The sequence below is a fragment of the Echinococcus granulosus genome (genome assembly GCF_000524195.1).
Source record: "Echinococcus granulosus chromosome Unknown EG_S00038, whole genome shotgun sequence".
NCBI classification, from domain to species: Eukaryota; Metazoa; Platyhelminthes; class Cestoda; order Cyclophyllidea; family Taeniidae; genus Echinococcus; species Echinococcus granulosus.
The window spans coordinates 193,824-209,217 of record NW_020170418.1 but is presented as its reverse complement, the minus strand read 5'-3'; the positions used below and the strand labels follow the sequence as shown (position 1 = coordinate 209,217).

General features: G+C 39.3%; 1 protein-coding gene across 1 annotated transcript; it reads right to left on the bottom strand. All coding sequences in view use genetic code 11, as the record gives it.

The window, feature by feature from the left end:
- Positions 1 to 1,537: 1,537 nt before the first annotated feature.
- Positions 1,538 to 9,093, bottom strand: EGR_05293 (RNA-binding protein Musashi Rbp6; the record flags this gene model as incomplete). Its single annotated transcript, XM_024494542.1, has 11 exons — positions 1,538 to 1,731; positions 2,440 to 2,530; positions 2,964 to 3,007; positions 4,609 to 4,657; positions 6,171 to 6,263; positions 6,356 to 6,406; positions 6,853 to 6,900; positions 7,640 to 7,724; positions 8,153 to 8,234; positions 8,423 to 8,463; positions 8,900 to 9,093. The coding sequence occupies 11 exons, from the start codon at positions 9,091 to 9,093 to the stop codon at positions 1,538 to 1,540; spliced, it is 972 nt and encodes a 323-aa protein (XP_024351013.1).
- Positions 9,094 to 15,394: the final 6,301 nt, after the last annotated feature.

Genomic DNA, 15,394 nt, shown 5'->3' with positions numbered 1-15,394 from the left:
TTACAAAGTGGAAAATTTTGATAGCTAAAAGCTGAATGCTTTTGAACATTTTGATGAATTTTCTCGGTGGGCTATTTGTGCAGCGGATTGGATTTAATGGCACTTGCAAACGTCGTCAACGTGATGTGTACAAGGGCGTGGTGCGTGTACACTAGGCCCAAAACAAAGGCGGCACCTTCAATAAGACAAATCACACAAGCAGAGTCCTGCATTGACACCAGCCAATTGGTCATCTGTGTTTACCGCTAGCTCTTTGGCTTGTACTTAATTACGTGCAATTTATACGCCAAACACACACACACACACACACACGCACACATACCCAGACTCTCCCAGTGTACGCACCCATAAACTCACCACGTTAAACCCGTGACTGAGGCAACGCCTTTTCAAGCCAAAACCCAACCCTCAATTCACAATCACATCTTTTGACTATGAGTGAAGTTTTGGCAAAGACAATCAAATGACGGAATACGACTCTGAAGTAGCAACGAAAGCAGGAATCCCCTTAAATGGTAATGTTGAAATGTCCAAAAAGTGCCAACTTGTCGATGTCAAGAGCAGGGACGACAGCGTCAGTCCTCTCACTAGTCATTTCAGCAGCATTCACGGTAAAGCGATTTCTTCAACAATTTCTCTTTTTGATTATTTGTGGCCCTTACTGACTGCTGGCACTTTTACTCACTTTAAACTGCGCATCGACGATATGTTCTTTGTTTTAAATTAACTATGAGCTCATTAACATTAGACGATTTGGGTGCGAGACTACGTTGTTTGCTTAAAAATCATGACATCTTTCGATGCTGTTAAGTGATATTCAAGGCATTTGCATCCTTAAATACCAAAATATACCCACACTAGTGTTTCTTTTGCCAAACAGCTTTCCAAAGGTCTTCTATCAGTAAATGGCTTACAGCTTAACATAAGGAAACAAGAAATTTCAATAGCCACCTTATTTTCCAAAGACAGGGTTGAGATAACTAGAATAGCAGTTTGTGTACAGCATCAAGCAAACATGGCATCAGAAAAAAAAGGGTAGATTGTATTTTACATAGGAAGGGTGTTAGCATGAGCTGCCGATATTTCCAAAAAAACACGATCCAAGAAATTGCAACAGGTAAACAGAGATTCCATAGGTTTAACCACTAGACCCGTGGCTTGCCATTAAGATTGTTCGTTCAACGGAGATTATTTCAATTTCTGGTTTGGGCATCTGTAGATCCTCGAACCAGGACTTCGAATGTAGGACGAAGAGGAGGGTCGGTTGAAGAGAATATCACAAACTTCAAAAAGGCGTAGAAGAAACACCCGATGTTTCGCAAAATGCATAATCACAAGACTGCTCCATTTTCTTGTGTCGTTTATGTGATCGGATAAAAAAAAATAACTTTGGAAGTGAGCAGCTCGAAATTAGAAAGACCATTTAAGGGAGAAGGGGTTAAGAACATTTGAGGGATAAGCTTTTTGTACAGGAGGTTTTCGAAAATTAGTATAGGGTGGACATCAGCAATTGATGCAACGGGGGATTCATGCAGTTTTAATTCTGCATAACATTTCCCACGAAGTTATTCCAATATTGAGGTAAGAATAGGTTGGAGTTGTAGGGATAATCTCCACCAGGAAGGTAGTATCCGGGCAAATACGTGTATGCACCCGCTGGAGGACTTAAGGTTGCTGCAGCATTCGCAGACGGGTTGTAGGTTCCCAATGAAAAATTATTCGCATACACGGCTGGAATGGAGAGAGTTAGTGAAGGACCATAGAAATGACAGGGCAACCAATTGTTGCTATTAACACTCATGAAATAGCAGTATACTATTTCACTTTGAGATGCCATTGGACGTGGGTAATCTACAAAATCGGCCAATTATAATGATACCTATGTGACATCGAAACTCACCTTGAGGAACTATTCAATAAAAATCACCCATGTGTTTAATTAATGAATACCTGGTCATCAATAGCATCCACATGATGAAAGCAAATCAATTTCAAAATATTTCATGACCGAATCACAAATATTCAGCTCAAATGAAGTTAGAACAACTCATGATTTTCCTTAAACCTAATTGTGATCATCGCACAGATTCATGCATGGAACGGATGTTTGCAACTTGACGCCACAGCATCATATCTAGCATCCGATTCGAAAATAGACTCTTATAAACACAACACCCCCCGGGAAACAGTAATGCATAATAAATGAACCGTCTAAAGTTAAAATGACTGGTGTTCGTTCTACGAGTCCACTGCCCAACTCATGGTCATGGACTCTAATGGCATGATGACTAGGCCTCTAAAAGTCTCCTTTAGGGTTTGATCTCACTCCCCTCCAGTTGGCACTTCTGTTCGACGGACATGTTAGACACCACTTCCGGTCATTTAATCAAATTTCTCACATGCATTTTCAAATCGAGAGCTTGATAAATGGAGACTCACCAATTGCGTGTCTGGTAAATGTTTGATTAGCTTTTTGGCAATTGTTTACTCCCTTCATTACTTCTTTGGGCAAGGCACGTTTTACTTCCACCTGGAGGAGAGAGGAGGACAAGTTTATTCTTACTACACAGCCACACGGCGTGTGCAAATAATGCTTGTTTAAAACCACACAATAAGCCGAGGATTTAATAACCTCAGAAATTGTGATAGAGATTTATATAAATTTGCTTAAAAAGTCCGACTTTTCACATTTTAGATTTATGATGCGAGTGAGATATATGCCACCGCTCTTAAATTATGCAATTCTATTGCAATAAAATAAATGCAAACCAATCTATTCATTAACAAATGGTTATTTTGATAAAATACGTTTAAATTTTGCTCTAAACAAGCGGTGAAAGATTCCATATCCTCTCAATGCATTAATGCTGATTTTTCAGTGGTTCAGAAAGTGAGTAAAATAGAAAGGTGGCACAATAACTTGCCCTCTTATTATCCAACCTGTGATAACGGATTTCGCAAACCTTATTGGCAGCATCCACATTTTCGAAAGTCACAAAAGCGAAACCTAAACAATTAAAAAGAGACGGGCCATAGCCCATCAATCTTGTCGGGAAGCTCTTATTGCGTGGTTTATCAAAATATAGTGAATTCAAAATACGACGAATAGGTAGACACGATCGACAATGCAAACTCATCGTCTAGGTGAAATGATTGAAATGTTTACCAGCTCCTTATGAGTTTGGTTAAGCCACATTAAGAGTCCACTATTATGCTGTTGTAAATAATGCCAGCAGCATGCACAATCACCCGGGAGTGTGAGCAAACTTCTTCAGAAGCTAAACCAGGGCTGGGACCTAGCCAGTTGGTGCATTTTCCAGCCCTTTCGCAGACAGCAAACTGTCGAGTTTAGAAGTTTACGTGCGCACCAAATTCAGCACGTGATTTTCAAGATAAGCAAGTCTCTAACTGCATTTCAGGCGCTATCAGTATATTAAGGCTTATAAAAGGCGCAAATGATAAAAGAAAGTCCCCTTATTTCCAACTATCCAAAAACGAGCAAATAAATAGCTAAAGTCAGTTGAAAATACCAAAAAATGCCTTTGTCAGTGACTCTTCGGTCAAGGCGGTTTATCTTAACCAATGTGACATTAATCATCACCTCCAGGGTATCAGCATTCTACCGCTAGAATTAAATTCATGAAATCGCATGATTTTTAGTCTCTAGGCTGAATTTTCTCTAGGCAAAACCTTTCCACTGCCAGGGAAGGAAGTAAAAGGTGAATCGCTGGGCTTCAAAAGTTTACAAGTAGATTTTATACAGGTGAGGTGAAGTTTAATGTTGAAACAGATAAATTCTGCATGTTTTAGAATTAACCGCGTGTGAATAAATGCAGGAGCGCTCTGACGACACGCATGCGAGGCGCAAGCGACTGCGTGGATCAGGCAGCGGGGTCGATTGCGCTCTCTGCGACTGCTACGCCAGCCTCCGTAACAAATGGAATGGTAATCAACGCGGCAACCAACGAATGATTCTTCCGAAAGTCCTCAGGGCATTTTTGCTGTCGAAATGGCCAACATTAAAATACGAAGCAACAGCGGCAGCAATGGCAGTAAATTTAAATTTGTCCCAGAAATTCGGAACGTCCAAAGCGTTGCCCCCCATTGGGTTAGCGGAAGGGGGATACCTATTTAATTTATATCTTCAAGCGGTGTGTAGCATAATCTAAAAAATCACTTCCCTAAAGTAGTTTAAAAAAACATGAAACTTCTTCCCATCCTTTTTTTCATTTGCGCAAAAGTAAGCTACGACAAAAATGGTTTGATTAATCATGTAGCTGACCATTACCAGGCGTTGGACACGGCCTAGAGGCAGGGGCTAAATGATTACAACGGAAGTTTTTTATTGAACTCAGAAATTCTACTTGCTCTTAAGTATTATCATGAAAAAAGAGAAATCACTCAACCAAAACGATATAATTAGCTCATCCAATGCACTTTTTGTTGCAAAGTAGCTACGAGCAAATGCTGGCAAGGGTAAAATGAGGATACTTATCAAGAAAGCCGAAAATAATGGAACAAAATACCAAGTTGGAATTTTTGACTTGTTGTGATCTCTAAATTTTCACCCATGAAATAAGCATACAAACTTCACGGTTCCTTACGTACCACGGTGTCTGTTTGTTTCCCTATCCATCATTAGTCCATAGGTTTCAAGCTGTTGCAAAAAAGGGAAAATGTGGTTAGACAAAGAGTATGGCATATTCTGTGCATGATATAAAAAAGTAATCGCTTTCTATTACCGCATATAGGAAAGGAATAAGCACATAAAATTGTGAGGAAGCCTTTATGGTCATAAGTACGGTGTCGACGGTATCTTGCTTCAACAAAAGCTTTTCTTGTCAAGAGTTTTCGTCAGATGAAGTCGCCAACTTTACAGCCATCTTCCTAGAACACCTAAAAACCACACCTTTCAATGTGCTAACATCACACTTTCCCATGGCATAATCAAAGGATAATTTCATATTATCGTCAGTGTGATTATTGACTTTCTGTCAATCTGACATCCTATTAACATGGAATAGTGCGTAAAATTGAATGATTGAACTAAATCTGTACTTATAAATCCTTTTTGAAAAGGAAGACAGATAAGTCTGACAACCGACATTGAGTAGCGCAAATATGTGTTGACCGGATCGCTTTTTAGGCTTAAAGTTGGTTTATGAGATATTTTGCTTTTTAAAATACATTTTCACCAAAATATAGCCCAGTTCTTTGATTGTATCAGAGTGAAATATGCCCAAGTCTTCCTATAACCCTAAAAGCTTTGGATTTATTAAGATTCACTGACGGCCTTGGCGTTTGAAAACACTTTGAAGTAATCTTACAGAGCACGCTGGAAAGACTACATCACTCACGGCACAGAAGGAGACCTTGAAATAAACACGTAAGTGATTGCTGTCTTGGAAAATACCGAAAATGCAAACAGATCTAAATTGATGAGGCTCATTTTTTTGGGCTTGGAGGGTGAAGAAAATGAAATATGAACCCAGTTGGCCCTACAACACACGATCTGCTTTAGGCAATTGTTAAAGCTCCTTTGGTGGAAACGAGATATGGATACGCTTTCAAGCGAAATTTTAAAGCCCGTAATGACTCATTTCTGGGCCGTTTGTCAAGCACCACACCTACGTCTTGTGCACTAGCTGATGGGCTGCCAGCAGGCGGAAAAAAGAGCGCCAAAACGATCACAAAAGTGGTCGCAGGTACTGCAGGCGGTCCCGCCTCATTTTGCTGTTACTTAAAATCTTGCTTTTCTACAAAGTGAATCATAAATGAGAAATCCGCTATAGGTGCATAGGAATAGGATTTTTCAAACTGACATCTGCGTACCTTTCGGGACTGCCTCCCTCCACTCGATAGTACTTGTGGTAGGTTTTTAGGGAAAAGTGAGGAGGAAAGGATCACTCCAATCGACAGTGGAGGCGACGCGTAGCATTATCTACTCTCAAGGCGCCTCTCTCCTACCTTTCTAGCCACCGACTTGACCTAGTTACCCGCCTTCATCGAGACAGTGGTGTCGCCAGACCACAGACAGCGAATGAGCACAAAAGCCCACGAGGTACGAGTGCCCTCTATTCGCACGATTCACGAATTGTGTCGACATAGCATGAGTGGAAATCGATGGGATTTCGAAAGGGACGATGCCAACTCCCACGTAAATAACGTACCCTTCCGTACTGGCTGAAGTAATTCGCTATTTCCTCGTTCGTAGTGCTGTCCGCCACTCCACCAACGAACACCTTCCTTGTTTTGGCTGAAGTCTGAAATGTGACATCACAAATAGAGTCCCTGCAGTTCACGCTGCCATTTTGGCCCGTTAGGTAAGTTTTTGCATTATAGTCATTATTTTTACCAAAACTCGAGGCTTTGAGGTAAGTTTCCTCCATTCTTGAGCATAATGCAACTGAAATTTCCAAATATTGTATCTTATCAGTTCAGTATTCCCAACTGATATGCAAACACAAAAAACCCTGTTATGAGTCAGTTATGTACATAGATATACAAATAAATAGATTGATTCAGAACCTGAAACATGAACCTAAAACCGCATTTTGGTGCAAGCTTTACCGCTTCACAACACTATTAGGGCAAGTTAGTTCGATTGTAGCCCAACATCAATCATAGCTTCGTGCCGCAAATGTTACTTTGAAAAAGAAACAACCTCTAGCTACTTGTTAAATGTTATGCATTTTACCACTTTACACTTTGCTGCTGAAATTCGGTGTAAATTTATCCGAATATGCACGCGTAATGTATGGAAGCGCCATACATAATTTACTAGGAGGTACAAGTTCTTAGAGACCGTTTACATTCTAACAGACCTTTGCATCTTACAAGGCGATTGCATACCTTCGAGTTCTGGGCTGGTATTCGAGGCACTGCCAGTTTCGGATCAATCTAAGGCAGGAAAAGATTAGGATTAGAATAACAAGAAATCAGTTGCTAAAAAGATTGCAACGAAAGAAGTCCTTAGCTTATTCAGCAGCAACTGTGATTAAATTGAGCCCCCTATTTAAGTAGGCTTATTCTTTTTACTACTTGCGTAGAACCCTAGATTGGCCAGCAGCTTTCCTCAGTTTGGTCAGATTTGGACAATAATACGTGAAACCGGATTGATGATCAAGGTGATTCGTCAAGAGTCAACATTTTTCAATTTTCCAAATAAATAAATAGTTTTCATTTTAAAGAGTACTTTAAGACACGCCTTAAGAATAAGTGCGTGAAAATGAAAACAAAGTGCTTCAAAGCATCTGTTAAGTTTGCATTTTATTATATTGCGCATTTGAAATTCTTCCTTGAGTCCATTTTGAACACTAGAGGTCTGTATAAATTAAAAAAACACCCATCTCCATGTCTACAACATCGTTATTTCGATAAGTAATAGACATATTTAGCCCTATAAATAACTAAAAGTCAGCTTCCATTCATCTCCCAACTCCCTTCACAGTAATTGCTGGTTGGGCAACGCAGTGGCGAGTCTTGCAGTACAATATTTCAATTAGGCGACTTCCATTCCTCCGACTGTACATTCAAAGACTTTCAAACAGTAATGCCTTAATTAATTTTTTAAAGACAATAAATGAAACATAGCAAAGCATATAAACTGAATATGAAGGCGTATTTGCAAAGGCCATACCTTTTTTGACTCAAGGTAGTGTGGTCCACTTTCCAGCACCTTTCCTACAGCAGCTGAATCCTCAAAGGTAACAAATCCAAATCCCCTATGTGAGGATAAGAGTGCTAACGCTGAGTTCAAAGCTTAGTTGACTGCTTAAAAGGCTAATCACACCAAGACACTGCTGTGAAAACACCAAATGTCAAAGTGGGAGGCTACTTTTGATGATTTGGAGGGCGTGTATGAAGAAATAAAACATCCTTGTTTAACCGCACAGGTCACTGCCTAAACATGTAGTCAAGTCGAAACTGGTACAATTAGAGGGTGTCACCCTCGGCCAATAGGGCCCGTTGTTTAATCCAATTTATACCATTCAGAACCAACTTTCCCCTTTCCTTAATTAGTATGAGCTGCCCTCAATAGCGAGCAGTCAAAAATGTGAATAATCGCCGAAACTAGTGCAAGAAAACTGAGTAGGTGAATGTACAAAACGGGCTGTGATCAAATTTATGTATAACAAAATTAAATGCTTACCTTGATCTTAAGTTATTGGGATCTCGCATAACAGTGGTTTCTTTGATGTTACCATACTTTCCAAAGTAAGTTTTGAGAGTTTCTATAAGAAAAAAGGAATGTATTGCAGGTATGTATGCAAATTTTATTTTGGCCAAACACGTAAGCTACTGCGAAAACTAGCGTTTAGAGCTGAAAATAACGAATCTCAAATCAAGTTCTTTGACACTGGACACAGTCTTCCTTATCAAATGCGTATGCATATGGCATTGAAAACTGCAACAAACTTACCCTCCGTAGTAGTGTGACTCAACCCCCCAACAAACATTTTCCTAAAGAGGAAACAAATGCTTTAAGAGGCCAGTTATTTAATTCAAATATTGCATTCTAAAATTTTAAAAGTCTAAAAAAATCGACATCAAGATTTAATTCTACGCCGATTTTATAGCTTTACCAAAGAAGTGAATCAAACTAAGGGACAAAAAGGAACGGATGCGAAACATACACAAGCGCAGAATCTGATTTTAGCCGTGCAAACATACGCTATGCCTACCAAAGTTATCAAAAGCAATTCCTTATCCATTTAAGATACAATGGGCAAACGAATTTAGACTAAAAAATAATTGACTGACCTCTTCAGTAAACTTATATGAAATGTTTAAGTAATACCTTGGTGTAAAAATTGATACAATATGTTGAGATTATTTGTTCCCAATATTACATTGAAAATGAACTCATCAGACAAGTGTAGAATAACGTGAAACTCACCCTAGGTCATTAGTGAGCTGTTGTGGTGAGGTTGATAACTCAAACTGAGCCGTTTTATTGTTCGAGATGCAGGGTGGAGATGGGGAAGAAGTCTCATTATCAACACCAGAATCGGAACCCCTGGATTCGGATCTCTTTTGCGTTTCTCTATCATTAATATTGGTCTCGGTTTGAGCAACGTTTTCAAGAGCCATTTCCATGCCAATAAATATGCGCCAGAGATGTGATCACAAACTATGGTTTGGTGGATATAAAACTGATTGCTAAAACCAGCTGACAGGTCTAAGATCACGGGGAAAACGGATTCGTCGAATGCAACCAATAAAGTGCGCAGGTCTTTATACAACCGGTGCTATGACCTTCAAGTTAAGATTTCACTGGTTGAAGTATCAGCCAATGAAGTTGCGGCTTTTGTAGGAGTGGTTTAGGCATAACCGCAACCGATTCTTCTTTTACCAAAAAAGGTTTTCGGTTGTTTAGGCGTGCAGTTGGAGGCTGTCGTAATTAGTTCAATGCCAAAATTTATCTAACAAAGAATGTCAAGAAACTGATTTGGCTCACAGAAGTTCGGAGAGCCATCCACAATGGTTTAATCGTAGCTTTATAAGAATGCATACCATTTATGAATAGATATTTACCTGAAACTATATAGGCATTTTAAAATTCTATTAGTTACAAATTGAATAGTTTTTTTCCTCTCTCGATTGTTAAGTTGCCTGACAATGGCATTAACATGAATGATATTAAATTCATGTTTTTACACTATCTTGATAGACTTACTTCTTACTTTATAACCCTAGTTCTATTTACGCTGTGGTGGACGTTTTATTAAGTAAAACATTTGTTACTAAAAAAATAGTCACATGGGGGAGCTTTGACTGTCTGTCGGCTTTTATGGGGTCAAGTCATTGCACCAGCATTGCAATACGTCGAAGTCGATAAGTAATCCTATTTTGATAGTACTGAAGGGTGGAAGATTGGGAGCACAAATGGCATACCCACCACTCCTATAACCAGAGTATGAGCTTTAGCAGGGATAACCAAATGTCTGGATGATATTGTGCAAGAAGAAGCTTAAACTACAAGCCAGTGACTTATCTATGTGAAATGATGTTCTTTTTTGTATATACCGAATCATAGTTCTTTTTAACGTTGCCTCTAGCCGTAAGGCTGGAATTACATCTTTTGGTACTCCAAACGTTCCTCCTCAATCGCCCAAACCCAAACAAGCGCTTGAAGTTGTTTAAAAGTTGTTTGAAAGCTAAAATCTAGAGGCATCTGGTCACTGCTTCCTGTAACATTACTTTCAGTTGCATTCATCGTGTGACGATTGAATATCACGCCATTACCAGGTCAAGATTTTGCTAGAGTAGTCTCGTTTTGTTTTGGAATATATGCGCGCAAACAGTTACACTGCGTTTGAGGTGCACTGCGATGTTAGGAACAGCATCAAAAATTAAAGAATCATGGTCTTCTGACTTGCCTCATGCATTTGGATTTTGGGACACTTATCAAAGCTCAAACAATAGCACTAGATGCAATTCCCTTGTTCACTCTCAAAAGGCGGAACCAATTCACTCATTGTCAAACGGTCTCTTCATACTTTGTCAGCTATATATCAAGTCAAGGAACTTAAGCGAAAACACGGTAGCATCAGTTCTCAACGTGGTGCCATTTAGGTAAGGTAAGGTCTGCTCAAACGGTCAGAAGAACATGAATTAAAATTTTACCCGAAAATGTGTGTTATGCTAACCCAACTGGTGTATCTGGGTCATTTGGACACTGCGCCTCCAAATCCGGTCGAACGGCTAAACATGATCGAAGCGGCAACATCTCGCCAGTCTGGTCACACATTTTCGCAAGAGACAAAATCTGTATGGGGTTGGGGTTAATTTTACTTAAATTGACCACCGCAACGCAACATCTTTTTATCCGCTTCGGATGAAGTTCTCTTAACACGGTGCAATCCCACCGATTTTAAGCACATCAGGCTGCGGATATTGGGTATTCACTGTACTTTAAGAGGTTGTTACAAGAGACGCAGCAGCTGGACTGACTTAAACACAGACAACCACGTGAACCTCCAGGCGTGTGCTTGTGTGCACATGCTTATTCACACACACACATGAGCACTTCAAACGAAATTCAAATAGCTTTCATATACTATGCACTAAAATCATGCTTAACGAAGGACACCCAACTTGGTCGCAGCTCACAAGTTAACGCCATCGCAGTGACAGGCTTTCTGATTGCTTAAATTTGTGTATTTTTAACTGAAATTTCGCAATTTCTTCTGCAAATTGACTTACAACGACATTTTTTACATCGGAGGGAGTACAATAATTGAAAAGTTATTTCAATATTATACAGTCAAATATATTTACATTCTTGATTATAAATGGATTAGCAAACCAACTTTACTTCCACGGACTGATTCAAAAAAAGCAAGAGTGTAAATTGAATACATGCCATATACAAGAGTAGGGCCTGGCTGTCCAATTTCATGATCCCACCCCAAAAGTGGGACTGTAAAAAATGCACACTCAAGATGATGTAGACAGCGATTTAGCTGTATTTTTCTTTACAGCTAACAAGTAGAGCATAATCAAACTAATTTCCTCTATGTGCAATTCCCTCAAATGAATTCGCTCAAGTAGTGATCTAAAGGAGACAAAGAATCCACTGGCCGCAGTACCTACAACTTCTTGGCGCTAGGATTTGCTTCTTTCTTAACATGCCTATTCTTTCAAACGATATAATGAAAATGACTAAAATACTTGAATCTGACCTAGAAACGGTAGGACGTTCTCATCATTAATAATGTTACGCTAATTAAAATTACCATTAACTAGGGACACTTTTCATCCCTGGTAGTGTCAAAACCTTTTACGTGTTAACGTTAAACCTTCTTTAAAATATTTTAATCAGACCTCTAATCAGCAATCAGAGAAAGTCGTTCTGCAGTGGAATGACGTCAGAAGAAAGCAGGAGAGAGATCCGCCAAATGTCATTACGCAACAGTTAACGGTACGATAATAACAAAAGTGTCCACTCTAGACGGAAGCAAAAAACTCCTTACTGTGTAATCGCATTGTTCCTCCTGCTTCTTCTTTAAATGTTATATAAAGCTCAAGCCAACTACTAATAAACATCGGTGGCACAGGTGGAGCGGTGCATTTGAAGTAAATGTTTCAGGTAAAGGTGTTATGCTGGTGTACGCCCACTATCGCCTTTAGGTTCGTTCTTTATCTACATTCAGAGCAAAAAGCTCGCTTTTTATCGTAAAACAATTTTTCGGGCTCAATAATTTGTTAGAAAGTGTTTGTTATTTAGAACATGCGCATTGTGACGTAGTCATCGCATAGAAATAGCCGATACATAGCTATTGATGATATTCTACGTTAGTTTTATACGTTAGCTTGCACAGTTGGGAGAGCTGAGTGAGCCGGTCAAAGAAATCGCCAGAATGCGTCCAGAAGGACAATCGCTATGTCATTGTCAATAACACCAAAGTTTGCTGAATTTTACTGCTTGAACGTATGTCCTAAAACTTATTTTTACTTCAACCAAACAATTAGGAATTGTACACTATGTGGTATGTCACAATACAACAGATCAATCTCAGGACATCCATATTGTTCTCGCATACCATCGTTAAGGGGTGTTGTAAATGGCCCAGGGATGATGATAATTGTGAATTTACCAACTTAAAAGCATTACTATAAGAGTGGCTTGTCCTTTATTCAATGCAAATCTGTCTTGGGGCTTTTCAAACTTTTGAACTAGCAAAGAGTAGAAGGAAATCTATTGCAAATAAAATCAGTAAGCCTGAAAACGTGACCCGATAGAAAAGTGGTGCAAAATTAGTCAATTTTACAAAGGGCAACTTCAGGCATTCCAAACTACGTCATCACGTTTTCCCAAAACTAACTGCTAATGTGCTTTGCTAACGTGAAATCTTAGCTTCATCCCTATGTCAAGAAAACATAGGTATCACGTTTTATGGTGAGATGAACGTCAGATATAAGTGCCACCCTGCGATGGAAAACTCTGGAGAACATGAGCTACCGATAATCGCGGTACTGCATGAATTGGTGAATTGCATGACTTTGGGTATATTTTGTTGTAGGCACCTCAGATAGGCTTCTTCTCAACTCCAAACCAAGTTCCTTATATCAGTGAGTGTAGATTATCCCTTTTTCCAACAGCCACGATGACCAGCGTGATGGGTTTGCTGTGGATATGTCCATTGTCTAGAGTTTGGTTGAAACCATAGGGGTTTCGACAGAAAGACTTTGGGTATTTGTGAATAGAAACGATTATGTGCGTTTTACGATGCCCTTTTTAAGCAACAGTTGCGTTGACTTTATTGGTCAGGAGACGAAATATCATTTAAACAGCTTTGTGAAGGAGAGGATCATGAAAGTTTACTATAAGTGGTTTCAAATGAGCCATGAAGTCAATACACCAAGGGATTAAAGGCGATAGCCGCGCAGTTTGGTGCCATTTTTGATTCAAAGCATTTTAATTGCTCATGCAATTTAGAAAAAAGGCAGGTCGTATATAACAAGTTAATTACATCATAGTCTTACATACATACCTTTGAGAAAAGCCGAAATTTCCTTAGCAATTTACGGGTTTTGTCCTCTATTTGTGCTCTCCGATTGACTCGTTATGGTTGAAGTCCAGCAGTAACGAAGATCTGGAAGCCTCCTGCATCCCTCGTGGGAGATTCGGGAGTGGGCAGATTTGTTTATAAAAGATAAGAAATGTTTTGCTAGGAACCAGGCGTTTGTTTGTGTTTTCTGCTTATTTCCACTCCTCTCACACGTGATTCACCATTACAGTTGACGGAATGTTAAAAGTTCGGACGTCACAAATGTTGTCGATCCCTCATGCAAATAATGACAGCTTTGTTACACCAGTTTAAAACGTCGTCGACGGTGTCAGCTGTATCGAGAACTAACGAGCGGACTATTAATTGTCCATGGTAATATTTACCAAGGACGAAAGGGTGACCCAGTCATTCCTAAGCTGCAATCATATATGACAAATACCATGTTGTAAAAAGGTAATTTTAATTTGAATTTCCAACCTGCCATTCTCCGTTCACCATTAAGGTTGTACTCAAATGTTATACAAACCTAACAAGATTTTCAAATGTTAAAATTGAAGCTAAAAGAGGTGATGTGCATTTTGGGTGGATGTGACCGATCTATGGTGCCACTTAGTGATCTAATTTGTCCCTACTTTCTTACGTACCACCAAAACTGGATGAGGTATTAATCTTGCTGCAGCAGTACTTTTCTCTTAAAAACATTGTCCACCCCAACGAAATCATTACGATCTTAAAACCTTTATTTGAGTCAACAATACATTCGAGGTTATGTAGGATTTCCTTCCTTTTCCTGATATGACAAATTAGTGACATCACAATAAATAACTTGGTAAATCTTTGTCCCACAATTTTCTAAAGGTACTGTCATTCTTAATTGCGTTTGCATCGCAGCATAACTCGATATACGACAAATGCCCATGCCCACATAATCTATGCAGAAGGGTAACACCGCCCAAATGAAATCACATTCTGGCCGAAGGCAGATAGCGGTGCGCCCAAATGGGTATTTGGTTTAGCTTGGTAGACAAACATGCAGGCATTCTAGCAAGCAGGAGGACAGTTGCGTGACTGTGTCCGAGCTACAGAAGTGTGCAGTTTCATCTGATAAATGCAACTATGTGTATAGCATCCATTTTAATCACTGCCTAGTGCTTGCTTCTGAATCAAGGTTGTCCTATGTTTGTACTACGTGACGTTTAGTCATTGCAGGTTTCACTGGTCCGACGAATGGTAGTTGTGATTCATGAGACAGTGTGTACGGAATATAACAGGGTGGTACACATACTTCTGTTTCATTACTTAAATTTCAAATTCATTGCAAATCGGAGCGTTAAATTAATACACCATATAAAGAAAAGTTAAAGAGAGTTCAAATTTTTCTAAAGTTTCTTCATTTACATTAAAATGCCTCCAGATTTTAGGTAAAATTGTGTAAAATAAGTAAAACCAGTTATCAGTATCGCTCTGAATAGCTCAGAAAACCCGGCTTGGGGTATGCTTTTGATGACGAAGATGCACACTTGAACGCTGGCATGAAGTGTTAGTTGGAGTGATAACTTCAGATTCCCCTTCTCCACATTAAGAGCTTAGAACGTACTGCATATTTAATGCTGCTTTCAGTAACTCGATGGTAATAGCCAGAAAACACCTATTATTCTGCAACATTTGAAGACCATTGCAATAGAAACCGAAAATGGAAAGCGATATCGTAAGGTATAAGATTTACCAGAACAAAGTAGGTTTTTGTCCAACTTCCGTTCCATCTGGACTAGAGGAGGGCGTCATTTTTAGCAAGAATATCTCATAAGTAGGTACAATATCATTGAAAATTGCCAAACAAGCGGACACCTTTAATAAGGGGAAAGGAATTCCTTCTG